At 42.6% G+C, this 23,852-nt stretch overlaps 1 protein-coding gene across 15 annotated transcripts in view; it reads right to left on the bottom strand.

Moving 5' to 3' along the window:
• The window catches only part of tcf7 (transcription factor 7), an 80,889-nt gene that overhangs the window by 8,255 nt on the left and 48,782 nt on the right, over positions 1 to 23,852 (bottom strand). For 2 of the 15 annotated variants that reach the window (XM_079585037.1, XM_079585034.1), the window contains exons 5-11: positions 21,111 to 21,189; positions 17,416 to 17,502; positions 11,485 to 11,601; positions 10,559 to 10,721; positions 9,965 to 10,072; positions 4,932 to 4,982; positions 4,389 to 4,437 (exon numbers count right to left, since the gene is read on the bottom strand). In XM_079585037.1, coding sequence (XP_079441163.1) covers positions 4,389 to 4,437; positions 4,932 to 4,982; positions 9,965 to 10,072; positions 10,559 to 10,721; positions 11,485 to 11,601; positions 17,416 to 17,502; positions 21,111 to 21,189 — 654 coding nt within the window. Of the gene's footprint in view, positions 1 to 1,428; positions 1,502 to 4,388; positions 4,438 to 4,931; positions 4,983 to 9,964; positions 10,073 to 10,558; positions 10,722 to 11,484; positions 11,602 to 17,415; positions 17,503 to 21,110; positions 21,190 to 23,852 lie in introns of all 15 variants that reach the window. The other 13 variants (XM_079585032.1, XM_079585038.1, XM_079585031.1 and 10 more) reach the window with 7 other exon arrangements.

The following is a 23,852-nucleotide window of genomic DNA, read 5'->3' on the forward strand; positions in this document are numbered from 1 at the left end:
ATTCTTGTGTTACGCAGCACGTTTGAGCTTCTCAAGAACCAATGAGGTTAATTCTTGTGTTACGCAGCATGTTTGAGCTTCTCTAGAACCAATGAGGTTAATTCTTGTGTTACGCAGCACGTTTGAGCTTCTCAAGAACCAATGAAGTTCATCCTCATGTTACGCAACACGTTTGAGCTTCTCAAGAACCAATGAGGTCCATTCTCATGTTACGCAAAACGTTTGAGCTTCAGTGAGAACCAATGAGGTTCATCCTCGTGTTACGCATCACGTTTGAGCTTCTCAAGAACCAATGAAGTTCATCCTCGTGTTACGCAGCACGTTTGAGCTTCTCAAGAACCAATGAGGTCCATTCTCATGTTACGCAAAACGTTTGAGCTTCTCAAGAACCAATGAAGTTCATCCTCGTGTTACGCAGCACGTTTGAGCTTCTCAAGAACCAATGAGGTTCATCCTCGTGTTACGCAGCACGTTTGAGCTTCTCAAGAACCAATGAGATTCATCCTCATGTTACCCAGCACGTTTGAGCTTCTCAAGAACCAATGAGGTTCATCCTCGTGTTACGCAGCACGTTTGAGCTTCTCAAGAACCAATGAGGTTCATCCTCATGTTACGCAACACGTTTGAGCTTCTCAAGAACCAATGAGGTCCATTCTCATGTTACGCAAAACGTTTGAGCTTCTCAAGAACCAATGAGATTCATTCTCGTGTAACGCAGCACGTTTGAGCTTCTCAAGAACCAATGAAGTTCATCCTCATGTTACGCAACACGTTTGAGCTTCTCAAGAACCAATGAGATTCATTCTCGTGTAACGCAGCACGTTTGAGCTTCTCAAGAACCAATGAGGTTCATTCTCGTGTTCATTTTCGATTGACTTTTTGAACGATTAAAGGGTAACTAAACCCTAAAACAACTTTTTTTAGTTAATGATCTGTAAGACTGGGGCATTATTAATGCTGTTCATTGGTTCAAGTTAATGTTTTGACATTTGGGTATAAAGTGTTTTAATTCTACAATATATGGTGTAAAAACATCTGAGTGCTGCCCTCTTCAGGTTGAATGGTGGCTACTGCAGTTGAATTTTCCTATTGGATGTTGTGGGACTGTGGATGTGTTGTAAAGCACATGACTTTGTACATCTGCACTTTTACTCAGTCACTTTTTTGTTTTTGTATTACGTCCTCCACTGTTCACAAGTAATGACTGGTTGGTTCAAACAGGACTACGACTTAAAGCTTGCTGGACACAGCCGAAACAGAGAAGGTGTTTGTAGCGCATTGTTTCATTAAAGCAGAGCTGGGAACCGTCCTGCAGAGTTTCGCTCCTGAAGCGTACAGGATCAGGAGCTGAACTCTGCAGGACAGCGCCGTTAAAGAGCACTCATGTTAGTGACAGATTCATGCGGGACAGAGGACAGTAGTACACACCTGCAGGGGCCACACCAGTCCGTTTGTTGGTTGAGCCCAAAGCGAGCACGGCATTTCTTTGGCGAGCCGGGGTCTGAGCGAAAGGCAGCATGCGTGAGCACGGGGAAAGAGCCAGCGGCAGAGACAGAAGATTGAGTGAAGGAGATGAAGGGGAAAGAGGCCGCCAAGCCAGAGAGGTTAGCCATCCGCACACCAGGAGAAACAGAAAAGCAATCTCAATCAAGACAGTCAGAGCGCCCCTCATAAGCAAATAAATGGAGCTACATATCATATTATGTAGTCTGTGCATACTACCTACTACTGCATGTAAAACACAATATACTGCATATGTTGCTGATGATGTCAAAACGAAAGCAGCAAACGTGCCACGGCGTATTTAAAGGGATAGTTCACCCAAAAATGAAAATTAGCCCGTGATTTACTCACCATCAAGTCATCCTAGCTGTATATGACATTCTTCTTTCAGACGAACACAGAGTTATATAAAACATGTCCTGGCTCTTCCAAGCTTAATAATGGGAGTGAATAGCAGTTTCTGTTTTGAAGTCCATAAAAGTGCATCTGTCCATCATAAAAGTGCATCTGTCCATCATAAAAGTGCATCTATCCATCATAAAAGTGCATCTATTCATCATAAAAGTGCATCTATCCATCATAAAAGTCATCTATCCATGATAAAAGTGCATCTATCCATCAAAAAAGTGCATCTATCCATCATAAAAGTGCATCTATCCATCATAAAAGTGCATCTATCCATCATAAAAGTGCATCTATCCATCATAAAAGTGCATCTGCCCATCATAAAAGTGCATCTGTCCATCATAAAAGTGCATCTATCCATCACAAAAGTGCATCTATCCATCATAAAAGTGCATCTGCCCATCATAAAAGTGCATCTATCCATCATAAAAGTGCATCTGCCCATCATAAAAGTGCATCTGTCCATCATAAAAGTGCATCTGCCCATCATAAAAGTGCATCTGTCCATCATAAAAGTGCATCTATCCATCATAAAAGTGCATCTATCCATCATAAAAGTGCATCTATCCATCATAAAAGTGCATCTGCCCATCATAAAAGTGCATCTGTCCATCATAAAAGTGCATCTGTCCATCATAAAAGTTCATCTATCCATCATAAAAGTGCATCTGTCCATCATAAAAGTTCATCTATCCATCATAAAAGTGTATCTATCCATCATAAAAGTTCATCTATCCATCATAAAAGTGCATCTGTCCATCATAAAAGTGCATCTATCCATCATAAAAGTGCATCTGCCCATCATAAAAGTGCATCTATCCATCATAAAAGTGTATCTATCCATCATAAAAGTGCATCTGTCCATCATAAAAGTGCATCTGTCCATCATAAAAGTGGTATGAAAAAAATATTAATATTTAAAAAACCTTTATAAAGTAAAATAGCTAGCTTCCGGCCAAACGAACATACGGATTCCACTTAAATCGTAAATCATTGCGTACGGCAGTCTGTCGGAAGCTAGAACTTTACTTTGTAACGTGTTAACTGAAAATGTTTCTTACACAAACACACACGCGTCACTTCAGAAGGACTTTATTAACGTTGTATTTTAATATAACTCAGATTGTGTTCGTCTGAAAGAAGAATGTCATATACACCTAGGATGACTGGAGAGTAAATCATGGGCTAATATTAATTGTTGGGTGAACTATCCCTTTAAGCCCAGCGCATACTTCAGTTTTTAGTGTGTACGTGCAGTCAAAAGTAACGAAAGAGCGCTGTGTGAAGAGCTGTGGTTCGTTTAGATCTCTTTGGTTCGTATTTAGTTCGAACACCACCAGAGTTTATTTGGAAAACACTTCCTTTGGACAAACTAATTAGTGCATAAGCAAACAAACCTTTGTGCGTATGAACACTGCGGTTAGAAAACTCTGAAAAACGTGTTCTGTGTAGTTTAGTTTGGGCTTTTTTCGGTATCACCATGGTATCTCCTGAACTAATTTGGTTTACGATATAAATACCGTGATACGTGGATATGGTAATCATTCAGTACCATGGTACTGGTCCCCAAAACACCCATGTTCAATATATAGCTGCATTTATTAGCAATAATAATCCAAATAAAGGATCTTCTGCTGTTATATAGTGCATTAGTGTCCTGCGGGTTTATATGCGACTCATCCAGGAAGAATTTACAGTTTGAATGATTGTTTGTATTTTGATATTTTCTTATATACACTCTTAAAAACAACAAAAACCTTCTTTATGGAGTGCATAAAGCGGCGTTGGTTCTGGAAGTATTTTTTCCATTCGTTTCTCTTCACTAAAGTCTTCATTAAAGCGTTATAATTAATCCATGAAACAACCCGACCAGCCAAGAGGAGAATCGTAACATTACAAACGTTGATTTGAAGCAAAAAACTATTTGAAAATCAGACAAAAAAAAAAAAAAAAAGTACAAATCTGTGAACTTATCGGCTTCAATGAGGGAGCAGAATCAAATTAAAAACAACCCAGAAATATAAAACTACTTATTTAAAAAAATTGAATATATAAAAACAATACATTTTAAGCTTTTTGAAAAATATGCATATATATATAAAAGACTCGATTACATCACTCGCCGTGGGAGTGGGCGGAGTTTTGCTTGTTTCGCCTCTCTGATTGGTGGAATTGTTTGTACAGCATCATGGGTAATGTAGTTATCGTTACAAATATATTTCCCTATGGAGAAAAAGCATCCATGGAAGCTTTCCGGTGCACACACGGTTCTTTATAGTGGAAGAAGGATCTTTATATGTATTAATGTTCTTCACTGAAAGGTTTTTCTATGAAATCGATGCAAAAACCCTTTATATTTAAGAGTGTGTGTTTGATGTATGACTGTCATCTGTACAGAACTTGTGAAAACACACACACACACACACACACACACACACACACACACACACACACACACACACACACACACACACACGTACCTGAGCTGGAGTCATGTTGCTTGTCTCGTTTCCTTCGCTTCTTTTTGCCCTGTGGTCGTGAGAGATCAGAGAAGCACCGTGAACATCAGCATCACACACACATGTGTGTGTGTTAAATCATGCTAATTACACACTCCTGTTTCTGTGTGCCTGATCTCTGCAGACGCCTCTGCTGTGTGTGTGTTTGTGTGCGTGTGTGTGTGTGTGTGTGAGCGGGGACAGACACATCCGCACACCCGACAGCAGCTGCAGTTCATATCTCTGTGTGTGTATGTGTGTGTGTATGTGTGTGTGTGTGTGTGTGTGTGTGTGTGTGTGTGTGTGTGTGTGTGTGTATGTGTGTGTGTGTGTGTGTGTGTGTGTGTGTGTGTGTGTGTGTGTTTCCTGTTTACATGTAGGTGATGATTCTAAATGTAGGTGAAATTTCTGTTCACATGTCATGAGTGTCAATCTCTGAGAGAGAGAGATATTACTTCCTGAAAATATTCAAATATTGAATTCACCAATGAAAGAAGTCATGCTAAGGCTGAAATGGTTTCTTACTGGGAGTGTCTGATCTCTAGCGCCGGCCCGGGTCCCTCCTTCAACTTGAATCTATGGGAGCATTGGGCCGGGTTTTTTATTCAATATTTATTTAAATATTTTTATATTTATCAAATTATTTCAAAATAATATTGTTCAAATAAACATCGTCATCTCCCACATAAGCTGACATTAATTTCCATTCCAACAAAATTTAAAACTGCTGCTTAGTCCAGTTATCCAATCACAGTCACCTGAGTTTATTATTGCGCATCGAGGGATTTCTTCGTTAAATGTGTTTCCGTCGTCGTTTATGCATGTTTTCTTATCAGATCACATTTATCTGCCTGAATTGAGCACATTTTTACTATTTATTAAATTTTTTTTTTTTTTTTTTTTTAAACAAAAGTTTTGTTTTTCATTCTGCTAGGACCGACAGCCAATATTATACGCTGAAAAATTTCAGAAGTGACGTCAAAATGTTGACAACACACTCGAAGTTGCAATGATTGACAGTGATAACTACAGAAGCCCTGAACCGAACGTATTAAAAATAAAATATATACACATCACGAGAATAAAGTCGAAACATTACGAGAATACTCGAGAATAGTGTTGCAGTATTTCGAGAATAAAGTAAAAATATTTAGAGATTAAAGTCGTAATATTTTGAGAATAAAGTAAAATTTACGAGAATAAAGTCGAAACATTACGAGAATAAAGTCGAAACATTACGAGAATAATGTCGCATTATTTCGAGAATAAAGTCAAAATTACGAGAATAAAGTCGAAACATTACGAGAGTAAAGTCGCAGTATTTCGAGAATAAAGTTGAAACATTACGAGAATAAAGTTGAAACATTACGAGAATAAAGTTGAAACATTACGAGAGTAAAGTCGCAGTATTTCGAGAATAAAGTTGAAACATTACGAGAGTAAAGTCGCAGTATTTCGAGAATAAAGTTGAAACATTACGAGAGTAAAGTCGCAGTATTTCGAGAATAAAGTTGAAACATTACGAGAGTAAAGTCGCAGTATTTCGAGAATAAAGTAGAAATATTTCGAGAATAAAGTCGTAATATTTTGAGAATAAAGTAAAAATTACGAGAATAAAGTCGAAACATTACGAGAATAATGTCGCATTATTTCGAGAATAAAGTCAAAATTACGAGAATAAAGTCGAAACATTACGAGAGTAAAGTCGCAGTATTTCGAGAATAAAGTTGAAACATTACGAGAATAAAGTTGAAACATTACGAGAATAAAGTTGAAACATTACGAGAGTAAAGTCGCAGTATTTCGAGAATAAAGTTGAAACATTACGAGAGTAAAGTCGCAGTATTTCGAGAATAAAGTTGAAACATTACGAGAGTAAAGTCGCAGTATTTCGAGAATAAAGTTGAAACATTACGAGAGTAAAGTCGCAGTATTTCGAGAATAAAGTAGAAATATTTCGAGAATAAAGTCGTAATATTTTGAGAATAAAGTAAAAATTACGAGAATAAAGTCGAAACATTACGAGAATAATGTCGCAATATTTTGAGAATAAAGTCGAAATATTTAGAGATTAAACTCGTAATATTTTGAGAATAGTCAAATTTACGAAAATATAAAGTCTTCCATAGAAGTTTTTTTAGTAAAGAAATGCGCTCGTGAAGTCGAACTGCCTCGGACATGGATCTAAACATAATAATAGCTTTTGTCTTGAGACATTACTTGATTCTCTATATGGTACTTTATAATTTTACAGCTTTTTTTCACGGATTTTTCTTCTTTTTTTACGTTGCGGTTCAGGGCTTCCGTAGATAATCATAGAATGGAACAAAAATATGTAAAAGTAGATGTGCATTAAAATATTAGAATTTTCATACACATTTTTTGAAATTCTATTTCAATTGTTTGTAAAAAGTAATAACTTGTAAATACTCTTGAATGTCTCACTATAATTTGCTATTGTAGCTGTGCTGGAGTCCTGCACGTTCCTAGAGCGCCGCGACTCTGGACCCGGACCGGTGTCAGCGCATTACATCTGTGCATCCGCTCTTAAAGTGACAGCAGCCTAATAAACCTGGCTGTGTCTTTAATGCTAATCAAACAACAAACACAACGAGATAATCACTTTTGTAGCTTTAACAAAGACTAATCTAGATTTAATTTACACAACGAAGACTATACAGTGTTATTTAACATTTGATTATTACATTTCTGTTCCTGAAAGTTACTGTTTAAAGCTCTGTTACATCTTGTTTAAAATGCGTTTAGTAATTCCTATTTTATTGTTCACTAAATAATGTTTGAAATATATTAGTTAGGTTTTGTTGTGGTATCGAAGTAGTTATAGTGCGCCGGAAAATGACAAAAAACGCAATATTATCCGTCAGTTTAGTGGTCCGTCGCACTCCTTATATATGTACACTACCAGTCACAAGTTTTTTTTATGTTTTTAAAAGAAGTTTCTTTGCCCACCAAGAATACATTTATTTTATATAAAAAAAATAAAAAAAACAGTAATATTGTGAAATATTATTATAATGTAAATCATCTTTTTTCTATGTGAATATACAGTAAAGTGTAATTTATTCCTGTGATCAAAGCTGAATTTATCATCATTACTCCAGTCTTCAGTGTCACATGATCCTTCAGAAATCAGTGTAATATGAGGATCTGATGATCAAGAAACATTTATGATTATTATCAGTGTTGAAAACAATTGTGTACAATTTTTTCAGGATTCTTTGAAGAATAAAAAAACTTCTATGGAAGACTTTATATTCTCGTAAATTTGACTTTATTCTCAAAATATTACGACTTTATATTCTCGTAAATTTGACTTTATTCTCAAAATATTTCGACTTTATATTCTCGTAAATTTGACTTTATTCTCAAAATATTACGACTTTATATTCTCGTAAATTTGACTTTATTCTCAAAATATTTCGACTTTATATTCTCGTAAATTTGACTTTATTCTCAAAATACTGCAACATTATTCTCGTAATGTTTAGAGTTTTTCCTCGTAATTTTGACTTTATTCTCAAAATATTAAGATTTCATTACGAAAATATTTCGACTTTATTCTGGAAATACTGCGACTTTATTCTGGAAATGTTTTGACTTTTTATTCTCGTAATGTTTCGACTTTATTCTCGAAATACTGCGACTTTATTCTGGAAATGTTTTGACTTTTTATTCTCGTAATGTTTCGACTTTTTATTCTCGTAATGTTTCGACTTTTTATTCTCGTAATGTTTCGACTTTTTATTCTCGTAATGTTTCGACTTTTTATTCTCGTAATGTTTCGACTTTTTATTCTCGTAATGTTTCGACTTTTTATTCTCGTAATGTTTCGACTTTTTATTCTCGTAATGTTTCGACTTTTTATTCTCGTAATGTTTCGACTTTTTATTCTCGTAATGTTTCGACTTTTTATTCTCGTAATGTTTCGACTTTTTATTCTCGTAATGTTTCGACTTTTTATTCTCGTAATGTTTCGACTTTTTATTCTCGTAATGTTTCGACTTTTTATTCTCGTAATGTTTGACTTTTTATTCTCGTAATGTTTTGACTTTTTATTCTCGTAATGTTTCGACTTTTTATTCTCGTAATGTTTCGACTTTTTATTCTCGTAATGTTTCGACTTTTTATTCTCGTAATGTTTCGACTTTTTATTCTCGTAATGTTTCGACTTTATTCTCGTAATGTTTCGACTTTTTATTCTTGTAATGTTTTGACTTTATTCTCGTAATGTTTCGACTTTTTATTCTCGTAATGTTTTGACTTTATTCTCGTAATGTTTTGACTTTATTCTCGTAATGTTTTGACTTTATTCTCGTAATGTTTCGACTTTATTCTCGTAATTTTGACTTTATTCTCGTAATGTTGCGACTTTATTCTCGTAATGTTGCGACTTTATTCTCGTAATGTTGCGACTTTATTCTCGTAATTTTGACTATTCTCGTAATGTCTCGACTTTATTCTCGTAATGTTTAGACTTTATTCTCGTAATGTTTCGACTTTATTCTCGTAATGTTTAAACTTTATTCTCGTAATGTTTCGACTTTATTCTCGAAATGTTTCGACTTTATTCTCGTAATTTTGACTTTATTCTCGAAATGTTTCGACTTTATTCTCGTAATTTGGAGTTTTTCTGTAATGTTTTGACTTTTTATTCCCGAAATGTTTCAACTTTTTATTCTCGTAATGTTTTGACTTTATACTGGTAATTTTGACTTTATTCTCTAAATGTTTCGACTTTATTCTCGTAATGTTTCGACTTTATTCTCAAAATCCTTCAGAAATCTGAATAATATGAGGATCTGATGCTCAAACACTCATTATTATTATCAATGTTAAAAACTGTTGTGGATAATTTTTTTTTAGGATTCTTTGATGAATAGAAATATAATCTTTGGTAACATTATGAATGTCTTTACTGTCACTTTTGATCAATTTAATTAATCGTTGATGAATAAAAGCATTGATTCCTTTTATTTATTTCCCCCAAATAATGAATTCTTACTGACTCCAAACTCTTGACTGGAAGTGTATAATGTTACAAAAGCTTTATATTTAAAATTAATGCTGATCTTTTGAACTTTCTATTCTTCAAAAAATCCTGAAAAATTTGTCCACAACTGTTTTCAACATTGATAATAATCATAAATGTGTTTTGAGCATCAGATCATCATATTATTCTGATTTCTGGAGGATCATGTGACACTGAAGACTGGAGTAATGATGATAAATTCAGCTTTGATCACAGGAATAAATTACACTTCACTATATATTCACATAGATACAGATGATTTACATTATAATAATATTTCACAATATTACTGTGTTTGTTGTATTTTTAATCAGATAAATGCAGCCTTGGTGAGCAGAAGAGATTTAAAAAAAAACAAAAAATCTTACAGATCCAAACCGTTTGACTGGTAGTGTACGTTCAAAGCTGATCTGCTCCTGCTTCACTCTTATTTCCCACACGTTACAATCATTGTTAAATCATCTCTAGGGTTATCTGTAGAGTTATGAGAGTAAGAGTAGGCACTCACGTAGTTGTCTCGAGCGGACCAGCTGGGGTAAAGCTGCATGTGAAGCTGTCGCTCCTTCCTCGCCAGCTCATAGTACTTAGCCTGTTCCTCACGGGTCAGAGCGTGCCACTGTCACACACACACACACACACACACACCGTAAACACAGACTCATCACAGACATCCCTGAACCAGCTAGTGATGGGTCATTCATGGACGAGACACATGAACTAAACACTCGGAAGCTAAAGTAAACATGTTCTCTGTAAATGATCTTTGGCTGTATTATAATCAGGGTTTGAAATCTACTTTTTCCTTTGGCTACTACATTTTTTAAGGCCATTCAGAACCTCTACTAGCCAAAAATAAATGAATAATTAAAATAAATCTGATTAACTACGTCACTGCTAGTGTTTATCATGATGACTCACGAGTATTTGCACTAAATCTGAGCAGATTTGATTTACACAAACTTCCAGCAAAGTGAGTAACGCCACAGTTTACTATTATCAGTTCATTTCAAACCCTGATTATAATGATTTATTAATATGATAACTGATCCGAACGCCCATCACTAGCACCGACACATGATCCGACAGCGAGAGGATGACCGACCCGTCGGCCCAGGATCTGGTTGATGGCGGCGCTCTCCTTCAGCGTACACTCGGCGATCACTTTGGCGCGCATCTCCTTCATGTACAGCATGAACGCGTTCAGAGGCTTCTTGATCACCGGCTTCTTCGGCTCCTTCTCACGCTTGCCATCGGGGTGAGATTTACTGAGGAGCGAGATAAAGGAGAACCCAGGTAATGTTACAGGTGAAGTATTATACATTACACACACACACCAGACACACACTCACACACACACACACACACACACACACACACACACACACACACACACACACACACACACACACACACACACACACACACACACACACACACACACACACACACACACACACACACACACACACACACACACACACACACACACAGACACACACAGACACATACACGTGTGCCCAGACTGGTGCATAGATATATATACACTAGATATCGCATTAAAGACATCCGTTCCAATGAACTGCCGTAGCCAAGGCGACATCTAGTGTATACATCTATGCACCAGTCTGCGCACACGTCACACAGAAGGAAGCGCCCGCGCCCTCAGATCACTTGGACGTGGCTGTGTTACAAGAGGTAAAAACGATATAAATACTGTTGGTTTTATCACACAAACCGCTTGTTTCGTGTCTTAGGCCATCAATGTGCACTTACGATGGGGAATTGTGTAATTTTGACTTTTCTCTGCATGCTTTTGGAGACAGTGCCTATAGACCTGCATTATATGACTGACAGACAAGAACGATTTGACCTAAAAATATCAAAATTGAAACTACAGTGGAAAAAAAGACACCTACATCTTGGATGCACTTCAGGTAAGATAAAACATACCAACATTTAATTTCAAAGTGAACTATCCCTTTAAGAAGATAACTAGCGTTTGACAGCATGAGTTGGTGATGGACTTACTGGTACATGTTCCGGTCGAACTGGTCGTGCTCCTGCTTCCCAGAGGAGGGCACTATAGCGGGGTGAGGGATCCCCGTCGCGTGCATGCCGGACTGAAGCATCAGAGAGTGAGAGAACCTACACACACACACACACACCACTGTTATCTCAGCCCATGACATTTTCTAGATCCGTCAGTATTAAAAGGGAACTCCCCACACATCAGAGCAAAGACACGATGCGTTAGAACATCACATAATCACACAACACCCAATATGTTGGTTTCAGTTCCCCTTTAATGAATATCTTGCATCAAAGACAGTGTTAATGCCTCATGTGACCAGCAGCTGGCGCTGTTTCTGCACTGCTGAAGCATGTTGCGCTGCATCACACACACATAATCTCGCTCCGCATGGAGGAAAACAAGCATTGGAGAAGATCTCAGGGAGACACACATCACTAAAGCCAGTCCCGATGGGAAAGAGGACGAATGCTCAGCGTTCCTCACGACTCTGATCTGGATTCGAGCCCTTGACACGAGCAGAATTGGAGAAAGATGTGCGTCGTCTGTTGACATCCGAATAAAACCATTTCCACAGCTTGGATTTATTACTGCGTGTAAGCATATTAACATGATTTGTTCATCTAATTCAGGTTTTGGGTTACAAAGCGAAACCACAGGCGTCTTTGAGCGAGGAGACCATCATCAAACACACACGCGAGATCCTTCTAAACTGAGCTGACGGCACCGAACACACCTCTGTGTGTGTGTGTGTGTGTGTGTGAGAGAGAGAGTGTGTGTGTGTGTGTCTGAGGATATACATTTACAAGAAAGTGTTTTACTGTGAAACTTGCAGAACATACAGCTGCAGTCTTGTGGTTCATCACGTGTGTGTGTTTGTGTGTGTGTGTGTGTCATTCAGCACGGCAGAAATTAACTGTTTACCTCCGTTGGTTGTACCAACTTACCAAAAATCAACACTACAAAAATAAAACACTAAAGCGTTGTGCAGACTAACTAACACTATGAGAAATTAAGAACTCCTTTTGTTGATAAAAAAAATTGTGTTTGGGGTCAATTTGACCAGCATATTTTTGTTAAAATTTGAAAAACAGAAAATATATATATATAATTTTATTATAATTTATATATATATATATTATATATATAGAGATTTATAGCTAAATATGTTTTTGAAAATATACATTTTTATATAAAAATGTTTCGTACCATTACCATAAAAACAAAAAGTAAAATGACCGAAGAGCACCAGAGGGTTGCCATGAGTGTACGTTCCTTACTGTAACTAATGCGTGTTTCATGTTTGCTTTCACACTGAAGGGCGAATAAGAAGGGAGTAGAGCTGAACTGACTCTGAACCCGTAACGTTCTTGTAAGCGCGGCTCTGTTGAGCGTAGAGTTGTGCTGATGGCGGGAGCTGGGTCGCGATCGGTCGACGACACACACAGGGCTGAAGCGTTGGATTGGTCAGTGACACACACAGGGCTGAAGCATTGGATCGGTCAGTGACACACACAGGGCTGAAGCATTGGATCGGTCAGTGACACACACAGGGCTGAAGCATTGGATCGGTCAGTGACACACACAGGGCTGAAGCGTCGGATCGGTCAGTGACACACACAGGGCTGAAGCATTGGATTGGTCAGTGACACACACAGGGCTGAAGCGTCGGATCGGTCAGTGATACACACAGGGCTGAAGCATTGGATCGGTCAGTGACACACACAGGGCTGAAGCATTGGATCGGTCAGTGACACACACAGGGCTGAAGCGTCGGATCGGTCAGTGACACACACAGGGCTGAAGCGTTGGATCGGTCAGTGACACACACAGGGCTGAAGCGTTGGATCGGTCAGTGACACACACAGGGCTGAAGCGTTGGATCGGTCAGTGACACACACAGGGCTGAAGCGTTGGATCGGTCAGTGACACACACAGGGCTGAAGCGTTGGATCGGTCAGTGACACACACAGGGCTGAAGCGTTTGATCGGTCAGTGAGACACACAGGGCTGAAGCGTTGGATCGGTCAGTGACACACACAGGGCTGAAGCGTCGGATCGGTCAGTGACACACACAGGGCTGAAGCGTTTGATCGGTCAGTGACACACACAGGGCTGAAGCGTTGGATTGGTCAGTGACACACACAGGGCTGAAGCGTCGGATCGGTCAGTGACACACACAGGGCTGAAGCATTTGATCGGTCAGTGACACACACAGGGCTGAAGCGTCGGATCGGTCAGTGACACACACAGGGCTGAAGCATTGGATTGGTCAGTGACACACACAGGGCTGAAGCATTGGATCGGTCAGTGACACACACAGGGCTGAAGCGTTGGATCGGTCAGTGACACACACAGGGCTGAAGCGTTGGATCAGTCAGTGACACACACAGGGCTGAAGCGTCGGATCGGTCAGTGACACACACAGGGCTGAAGCGTCGGATCGGTCAGTGACACACACAGGGCTGAAGCGTCGGATCGGTCAGTGACACACACAGGGCTGAAGCGTCGGATCGGTCAGTGACACACACAGGGCTGAAGCGTTGGATCGGTCAGTGACACACACAGGGCTGAAGCGTTGGATCGGTCAGTGACACACACAGGGCTGAAGCGTTGGATCGGTCAGTGACACACACAGGGCTGAAGCGTTGGATCGGTCAGTGACACACACAGGGCTGAAGCGTTGGATCGGTCAGTGACACACACAGGGCTGAAGCGTTGGATCGGTCAGTGACACACACAGGGCTGAAGCGTTGGATCGGTCAGTGACACACACAGAGCTGAAGCGTTGGATCGGTCAGTGACACACACAGGGCTGAAGCGTTGGATCGGTCAGTGACACACACAGGGCTGAAGCGTTGGATCGGTCAGTGACACACACAGGGCTGAAGCGTTGGATTGGTCAGTGACACACACAGGGCTGAAGCATTGGATCGGTCAGTGACACACACAGGGCTGAAGCATTGGATCGGTCAGTGACACACACAGGGCTGAAGCGTCGGATCGGTCAGTGACAAAACACAGGGCTGAAGCTTTGGATCGGTCAGTGACACACACAGGGCTGAAGCGTTGGATCGGTCAGTGACACACACAGGGCTGAAGCATTGGATCGGTCAGTGACACACACAGGGCTGAAGCGTTTGATCGGTCAGTGACACACACAGGGCTGAAGCGTCGGATCGGTCAGTGACACACACAGGACTGAAGCATTGGATCGGTCAGTGACACACACAGGGCTGATCGGTGTGGGCTGAAGCGTTGGATCGGTCAGTGAAACATACAGGGCTGAAGCATTGGATCGGTCAGTGACACACACAGGGCTGATCGGTGTGGGCTGAAGCGTTGGATCGGTCAGTGACACACAAAGGGCTGAAGCGTCGGATCGGTCAGTGACACACACAGGGCTGAAGCGTTGGATCGGTCAGTGACACACACAGGGCTGAAGCATTGGATCGGTCAGTGACACACACAGGGCTGATCGGTGTGGGCTGAAGCATTGGATCGGTCAGTGACACACACAGGGCTGATCGGTGTGGGCTGAAGCGTTGGATCGGTCAGTGACACACACAGGGCTGATCGGTGTGGGCTGAAGCATTGGATCGGTCAGTGACACACACAGGGCTGAAGCGTCGGATCGGTCAGTGATACACACAGGGCTGAAGCGTCGGATCGGTCAGTGACACACACAGGGCTGAAGCATTGGATCGGTCAGTGACACACACAGGGCTGAAGCATTGGATCGGTCAGTGACACACACAGGGCTGAAGCGTTGGATCGGTCAGTGACACACACAGGGCTGATCGGTGTGGGCTGAAGCGTTGGATCGGTCAGTGAAACATACAGGGCTGAAGCATTGGATCAGTCAGTGTCACACACAGGGCTGAAGCATTGGATCGGTCAGTGACACACACAGGGCTGAAGCATTGGATCGGTCAGTGACACACACAGGGCTGAAGCGTTGGATCGGTCAGTGACACACACAGGGCTGAAGCGTTGGATCGGTCAGTGACACACACAGGGCTGAAGCGTTGGATCGGTCAGTGACACACACAGGGCTGAAGCGTTGGATCGGTCAGTGACACACACAGGGCTGAAGCATCGGATCGGTCAGTGACACACACAGGGCTGAAGTGTTGGATCGGTCAGTGACACACACAGGGCTAAAGCATTGGATCGGTCAGTGACACACACAGGGCTGAAGCGTTTGATCGGTCAGTGACACACACAGGGCTGAAGCGTCGGATCGGTCAGTGACACACACAGGGCTGAAGCATTGGATCGGTCAGTGACACACACAGGGCTGAAGCATTGGATCGGTCAGTGACACACACAGGGCTGAAGCGTTGGATCGGTCAGTGACACACACAGGGCTGATCGGTGTGGGCTGAAGCGTTGGATCGGTCAGTGAAACATACAGGGCTGAAGCATTGGATCGGTCAGTGACACACACAAGGCTGAAGCGTTGGATCGGTCAGTGACACACACAGGGCTGAAGCGTTGGATCGGTCAGTGACACACACAGGGCTGAAGCGTTGGATCGGTCAGTGACACACACAGGGCTGAAGCGTTGGATCGGTCAGTGACACACACAGGGCTGAAGCGTTTGATCGGTCAGTGACACACTCAGGGCTGAAGCATTGGATCGGTCAGTGACACACACAGGGCTGAAGCGTTGGATCGGTCAGTGACACACACAGGGCTGAAGCGTTTGATCGGTCAGTGACACACACAGGGCTGAAGCATTGGATCGGTCAGTGACACACACAGGGCTGAAGCGTTGGATCGGTCAGTGGCACACACAGGGCTGAAGCGTTGGATCGGTCAGTGACACACACAGGGCTGAAGCGTTGGATCGGTCAGTGACACACACAGGGCTGAAGCGTCGGATCGGTCAGTGATACACACAGGGCTGAAGTGTTGGATCGGTCAGTGGCACACACAGGGCTGAAGCATTGGATCGGTCAGTGACACACACAGGGCTGAAGCGTTGGATCGGTCAGTGGCACACACAGGGCTGAAGCATTGGATCGGTCAGTGACACACACAGGGCTGAAGCGTTGGATCGGTCAGTGACACACACAGGGCTGAAGCGTCGGATCGGTCAGTGATACACACAGGGGTGAAGCGTTGGATCGGTCAGTGACACACACATGGCTGAAGCATTGGATCGGTCAGTGACACACACAGGGCTGAAGCATTGGATCGGTCAGTGACACACACAGGGCTGAAGCATTGGATCGGTCAGTGACACACACAGGGCTGAAGCATTGGATCGGTCAGTGACACACACAGGGCTGAAGCATTGGATCGGTCAGTGACACACACAGGGCTGAAGCATTGGATCGGTCAGTGACACACACAGGGCTGAAGCATTGGATCGGTCAGTGACACACACAGGGCTGAAGCATTGGATCGGTCAGTGAAACATACAGGGCTGAAGCATTGGATCGGTCAGTGACACACACAGGGCTGAAGCATCGTATCGGTCAGTGACACACACAGGGCTGAAGCGTTGGATCGGTCAGTGATACACACAGGGCTGAAGCGTTGGATCGGTCAGTGACACACACAGGGCTGAAGCATTGGATCGGTCAGTGACACACACAGGGCTGAAGCGTTGGATCGGTCAGTGACACACACAGGGCTGAAGCATTGGATCGGTCAGTGACACACACAGGGCTGAAGCATTGGATCGGTCGACACACACAGGGCTGAAGCTTTGGATCGGTCGACACACACAGGGCTGAAGCATTGGATCGGTCGACACACACAGGGCTGAAGCATTGGATCGGTCGACACACACATTGCTGAAGTGTTGGATCGGTCAACACACAGAGGGCTGAAGCATTGGATCGGTCAGTGACACACACAGGGCTGAAGCGTCGGATCGGTCAGTGACACACACAGGGCTGAAGCGTACGGTACTGTACCTGGGGTATGAGGAGCTGCTCTGCAGGCTGGAGGAGAAGGACTGTCTGAAGCCGCAGGAGGGCAGAGGATAGACAGGCTGATTGGGCCTGTGGGTCGGGGGACACAGTTAGAGGAACGCGTCCCAACACTGCGCTCCGAACTCAACCAATGCTGGGTGTTTGGGGCACGACTATCTGTTTGGCTGAACAATGACTGACGGAGGCACTCATTTTTGCGGCTGCAGGACGACGCACACAAACCGTTTCACCGCTTATATCACAGAAAGCGTCAATGGTGGAGAAGCATACCCACTGTGATTTTACTAATACCACTATTATCGTGTCACAGAGTTAAGAGTTTTTTGCATCCGAAAAGTATTCACAGCGCTTCACGTTTCCCACGTTTTATTATGTTGCAGCCTTATTTCAAAATGGATTAAATTCATTATTGTCCTCAGGAATTTTACAAACAATACGCCATAATGACAACATGAAAGAATTTCTTTTTAAATCTTTGCAAACTTAATAATAAAGAAAATCACATGTACATAAGTATTCACAGCCTTTGCCATGACTCTCAAAAATGAGCTCAGGTGAATCCTGTTTCCACTGATCATCCTTGGGATGTTTCTACAACTGGATTGGAGTCCACCTGTGGTAAATTCAGTGGATTGGACATGATTGTCTATATAAGATCCCACAGTTAACAGTGCATGTCAGAGCACAAACCAAGCCATGAAGTCCAAGGAGTTGTCTGTAGATCTCCGAGACAGGATTGTATCGAGGCACAGATCTGGGGAAGGGTACAGATACATTTCTGCAGTATTGACCTGCACAGTGGCCTCCATCATCTGAAAATGGAAGAAGTGTGGAACCAGCAGGACTCTTCCTAGAGCCGTTTGCCCGGCCAAACTGAGCGATGGTGGGAGAAGTGCCTCAGTCAGGGAGAGGACCAAGAACCCAGTGGTCACTCTGGCAGAGCTCCAGCGTTTCACTGTGGAGAGAGAAGAACCTTCCAGAAGAACAGCCATCTCTGCAGCTCTCCACCAACCAGACGGAAGCCAATCCTCAGTAAAAGCACATGACAGCCCGCCTGGAGTTTGCCAAAAGGCACCTGAGGGAATCTCAAGCCTTTGTTTTTCATGGTCTTAATGGCGAGCATCATGTCTGGAGGAAACCAGGCAACGCTCATCACCTGGCCAATACCATCCCTACAGTGAAGCACAGTGGTGGCAGCATCAGCTGTGAAGGACATTCACAGAGTTGTCCCATAGCCACTCTTGTGTTATCTTGGCTGTGTGCTCAGGGTCGTTGTCCTTTTGGAAGAGGAACCGTCACCCCACTCTGAGGTCCAGAGCACTCTGGAGCAGGTTTTCATCAAGGATGTCTCTGTACATTGCTAAATTCATCTTTCCCTCAATCCTGACTAGTCTCCCAGTTCCTGGAGCTGCAAAACATCCCCACAGCTGATGCTGCCACCACCGCTTCACTGTAGGTACGGTATTGGCCAGGTGATGAGCAGAGCCTGCTTTCCTCCAGACATGACACTTGCCATTCAGGCCAAAGGGTTAAATCTTTCTTTCTCATGGTCTGAGAGGACTCTGATAGGCCTGATTGGTGGAGAGCTAAAGAGATGGTTGTTCTTCTGGAAGGTTCTCAGGCCTGATTGGTGGAGAGCTACAGAGATGGTTGTTCTTCTGGAAGGTTCTCAGGCCTGATTGGTGGAGAGCTACAGAGATGGTTGTTCTTCTGGAAGGTTCTCAGGCCTGATTGGTGGAGAGCTACAGAGATGGTTGTTCTTCTGGAGGGTTCTCAGGCCTGATTGGTGGAGAGCTGCAGAGATGGTCGTTCTTCTGGAGGGTTCTCAGGCCTGATTGGTGGAGAGCTGCAGAGATAGTCCTTCTTCTGGAAGGTTCTTAGGCCTGATTGGTGGAGAGCTGCAGAGATGGTCCTTCTTCTGGAAGGTTCTCAGGCCTGATTGGTGGAGAGCTGCAGAGATGGTCGTTCTTCTGGAGGGTTCTCAGGCCTGATTGGTGGAGAGCTGCAGAGATAGTCCTTCTTCTGGAAGGTTCTCAGGCCTGATTGGTGGAGAGCTGCAGAGATGGTCGTTCTTCTGGAAGGTTCTCAGGCTTGATTGGTGGAGAGCTGCAGAGATTGTTGTCCTTCTGGAAGGTTCTCAGGCTTGATTGGTGGAGAGCTGCAGAGATTGTTGTCCTTCTGGAAGGTTCTCAGGCTTGATTGGTGGAGAGCTGCAGAGATGGTTGTTCTTCTGGAAAGTTCTCAGGCCTGATTGGTGGAGAGCTGCAGAGATTGTTGTCCTTCTGGAAGGTTCTCAGGCTTGATTGGTGGAGAGCTGCAGAGATGGTTGTTCTTCTGGAAGGTTCTCAGGCTTGATTGTTGGAGAGCTGCAGAGATTGTTGTCCTTCTGGAAGGTTCTCAGGCTTGATAGGTGGAGAGCTGCAGAGATGGTTGTTCTTCTGGAAAGTTCTCAGGCCTGATTGGTGGAGAGCTGCAGAGATTGTTGTCCTTCTGGAAGGTTCTCAGGCTTGATAGGTGGAGAGCTGCAGAGATGGTTGTTCTTCTGGAAAGTTCTCAGGCTTGATTGGTGGAGAGCTGCAGAGATGGTTGTTCTTCTGGAAGGTTCTCAGGCTTGATTGGTGGAGAGCTGCAGAGAGTGTTGTCCTTCTGGAAAGGTTCTCAGGCCTGATTGGTGGAGAGCTGCAGAGATGGTCGTTCTTCTGGAAGGTTCTCAGGCCTGATTGGTGGAGAGCTGCAGAGATGGTTGTTCTTCTGGAAGGTTCTCCTCTCTCCACAGTGAAACGCTGGAGCTCTGCCAGAGTGACCACTGGGTTCTTGGTCCTCTCCCTGACTAAGGCCCTTCTCCTCCGATAGCTCAGTTTGGCTGGGCAAACGGTCTCTTGCTGGTTCCACACTTCTTCCATTTACGGATGATGGAGGCCACTGTGCTCATTGGGACCTTCAATACTGCAGAAATGTTTCTGTACCCTTCCCCAGATCTGTGCCTCGATACAATCCTGTCTCGGAGATCGACAGACTTGGACTTCATGGCTTGGTTTGTGCTCTGACATGCACTGTTAACTGTGGGATCTTATATAGACAATCATGTCCAATCCACTGAATTTACCACAGGTGAACTCCAATGCAGTTGTAGAAACACCTCAAGGATGATCAGTGGAAACAGGATTCACCTGAGCTCAATTTTGAGTGTCATGGCAAAGGCTGTGAATACTTATGAACGTGATTTTTTCAAATTTTTATTTTTAATAAGTTTGCAAAGATTTCAAACAATTTTTTTTACATTGTCAGTATGGGGTATTGTTTGTAGAATTTTGAGGAAAATAATGAATTGAATCCATTTTGGAATAAGGCTGTAACATAACAAAAAGTGGAAAAAGTGAAGCTCTGTGAATACTTTCCGGATGCACTGTATAGTCTTCAGTTAAAAGAGGGAATTATTGAAAGTTGGAAAATATGGAAACAATTTCTCTTTCCTTTTAAAAGTTGACAAGTCAGTTAATTTTCCCATTGTAAGTATGCCAGATTATCTGGTCAGTCAGTGTTGTTCTGACCCACCAGTGGAGAATCCCTCTACTTTACACTGAAGGCCACAAACACGGATGGAGTTCAGCTTTACATCTCTACATTAGCGGGTGTGAAATGACATGTTTGGACACACTGAGGCGCTTCACTCTTACCAGTTCATGGAGGGAGGGATCTGGCCTTGAGGCAGCGAGTAGAAACCGGAGATCTCCTGCGACTGATGCCTGTGAACACCTGTAAGACAGAGAGAGAGGACGGCTATCATCAACACGCTGGGAACCTGCCATTACGCCTCGCCTCAGAGTCCAACGCCTCGAATCCTCAGAAAGAAAGAGGCGGAGCTTAATTTCCTGCAGGAACTGTAGACGGAATACCAGCGTTTAAATGAGTGTGAAGCTTTAAACGGGGGCTTTAATCTCCGATTTTAAACAAACAAAAAACATTATTCTAGCTTCATTAATTCTTCCTTATCAACACTTGAATGGGGATAAGTAAAAACAAAAAAGAGTAACATTTTGATCAAAAAGCTGAGAAAATTGCATTTTTGTCAAAGACTACGTCTGGATCAGAATCAGAACGATGATCAAAATATATTTATATTACTTAAAAATAAAGTTACTGATGTTATTTCAATATTCCACTTTAGACATTCTACGGTTTCATTTAACTATCTTTAACCACGCTTCTTCAATAAAACCAAATGATTACTTGCTTTAGACACTTTATTTGAACCCATTATTATTGCCTCATTGTTATCATATATGCATTTTAAGCAATTTTAAAGGCTATTTTCACTATTTTTATTAACACACACACACACCAAAATCCAATTACTCGAATAATCGGCAAAATAATCGACTAATTCCTCGATTACCAGAGTAACGGTTAGTGTCAGCCCTAGATTAGTTAAAACAGTCATACATTATTTGATATTCCAGTCATACATTGAAGATTTCTTAAAAATAATGTTAAAATTGTCTCCTTTTCGAGAACCCATTATTGTGTACGGTCTCGTGAGCTAAATGTATCGTCACACCCCTAATTATAGTAATTTCCCAACAACAACATTGTAAAGAGCCTCAGGAACAGCAGTGCTGTGTCTGGACTTCAGGATCCTCTCAAGGCTGTTCTTCTATATCTCCAGGCACTGAAGTTAGGATTATTTTAAGCATCAACAGATGTTTCTCAAAAAACGCCTTACTAGAAATGGAAATCAGACCCAGATGAGTCACTAGTTGTCATACAGCATGAGTAAAATTAATGTATATACTGAGATATTACTCAGTATACTCAACGTACTTGAAAACGTGTAGATTTAGAGTTTGATACGGTGGCTTGCAGATGAAACCATCTTGGTGACATTTCATGATTTTACACTGCAAAAATGCTTTTCTTACTCAGTATTTCTGTTGTTTCCAGTCCAAATATCTAACAAATTCTTAAATCAGGATGCATTTACTAGATGAGTCGTGTTTTCTGGGGATATAAATCAATATTAAGAGATTTGTTGCTGAAAAAAATGGGGTAAGAAAAATTATCTTAATTCAAAAAGAAACATTCTTTTTCTTACCCCATTGGCAGATCATTTTGCTTGTTTTAAGCAAAAACTTACTTAATTTTGATTTATATCCCCAGAAAACAAGACATAATATCTTATGGCATTTTACTACTTAAGTAAACACATCTTTATTTAAGAATTTTTAGATATTTGGACTGGAAACAAGACAAAAATAGTAAGTCAGAAAAGCACTTTTTGCAGCGTATTGCTCTCATTTGTAAGTCGCTTTGGATAAAAGCTGCTAAATGAATAAATGTAAAAAACACGCCAAAGCAGCGTGAGTGTGTTCCCTTCAGGAAGTGATTTGTTACGAGCGACCCAAGCCTGTGTTTGCTGAAGAATGCTACTTGATCACTATAATTTGTATTTGCTCAGGGCCTGTTTGTGAAGCGAAGGCTCAATAAATCTGCAGTGCTGGAATGTGACCGAGTCAATCGCAGTCTTCCTGAGAGAACGCCTCTACCTGAGAGCGTCAACGAGAACAAGAGAAACCTGAGGGATCAGTCAAGCCGCCCGGAAACGAGAACTCGCCCTATAGCGGTGTTCTTAGGCCATGTGTCCACTAAAGGGTTTTTAGCCAGCTGAAAACGCTAGGCGCTCTGCTGAAAACGCTAGGCGCTCTGCTGAAAACGCTAGTCGCTCTGCTGAAAACGCTAGGCGCTCTGCTGAAAACGCTAGGCGCTCTGCTGAAAACGCTAGGCGCTCTGCTGAAAACGCTAGGCGCTCTGCTGAAAACGCTAGGCGCTCTGCTGAAAACGCTAGTCGCTCTGCTGAAAACGCTAGTCGCTCTGCTGAAAACGCTAGTCGCTCTGCTGAAAACGCTAGTCGCTCTGCTGAAAACGCTAGTCGCTCTGCTGAAAACGCTAGGCGCTCAGCTGAAAACGCTAGTCGCTCTGCTGAAAACGCTAGGCGCTCTGCTGAAAACGCTAGTCGCTCTGCTGAAAACGCTAGTCACTCTGCTGAAAACGCTAGGCGCTCAGCTGAAAACGCTAGGCGATCTGCTGAAAACGCTAGTCGCTCTGCTGAAAACGCTAGTCGCTCTGCTGAAAACGCTAGGTGCTCAGCTGAAAACGCTAGGCGATCTGCTGAAAACGCTAGTCGCTCTGCTGAAAACGCTAGGCGCTCTGCTGAAAACGCTAGTCGCTCTGCTGAAAACGCTAGGCGCTCTGCTGAAAACGCTAGTCGCTCTGCTGAAAACGCTAGGCGCTCAGCTGAAAACGCTAGGCGATCTGCTGAAAACGCTAGGCGCTCTGCTGAAAACGCTAGTCGCTCTGCTGAAAACGCTAGTCGCTCTGCTGAAAACGCTAGGCGATCTGCTGAAAACGCTAGGCGCTCTGCT

This window comes from Phoxinus phoxinus (genome assembly GCF_949152265.1).
Source record: "Phoxinus phoxinus genome assembly, chromosome: 17".
Lineage (NCBI taxonomy): Eukaryota > Metazoa > Chordata > Actinopteri > Cypriniformes > Leuciscidae > Phoxinus > Phoxinus phoxinus.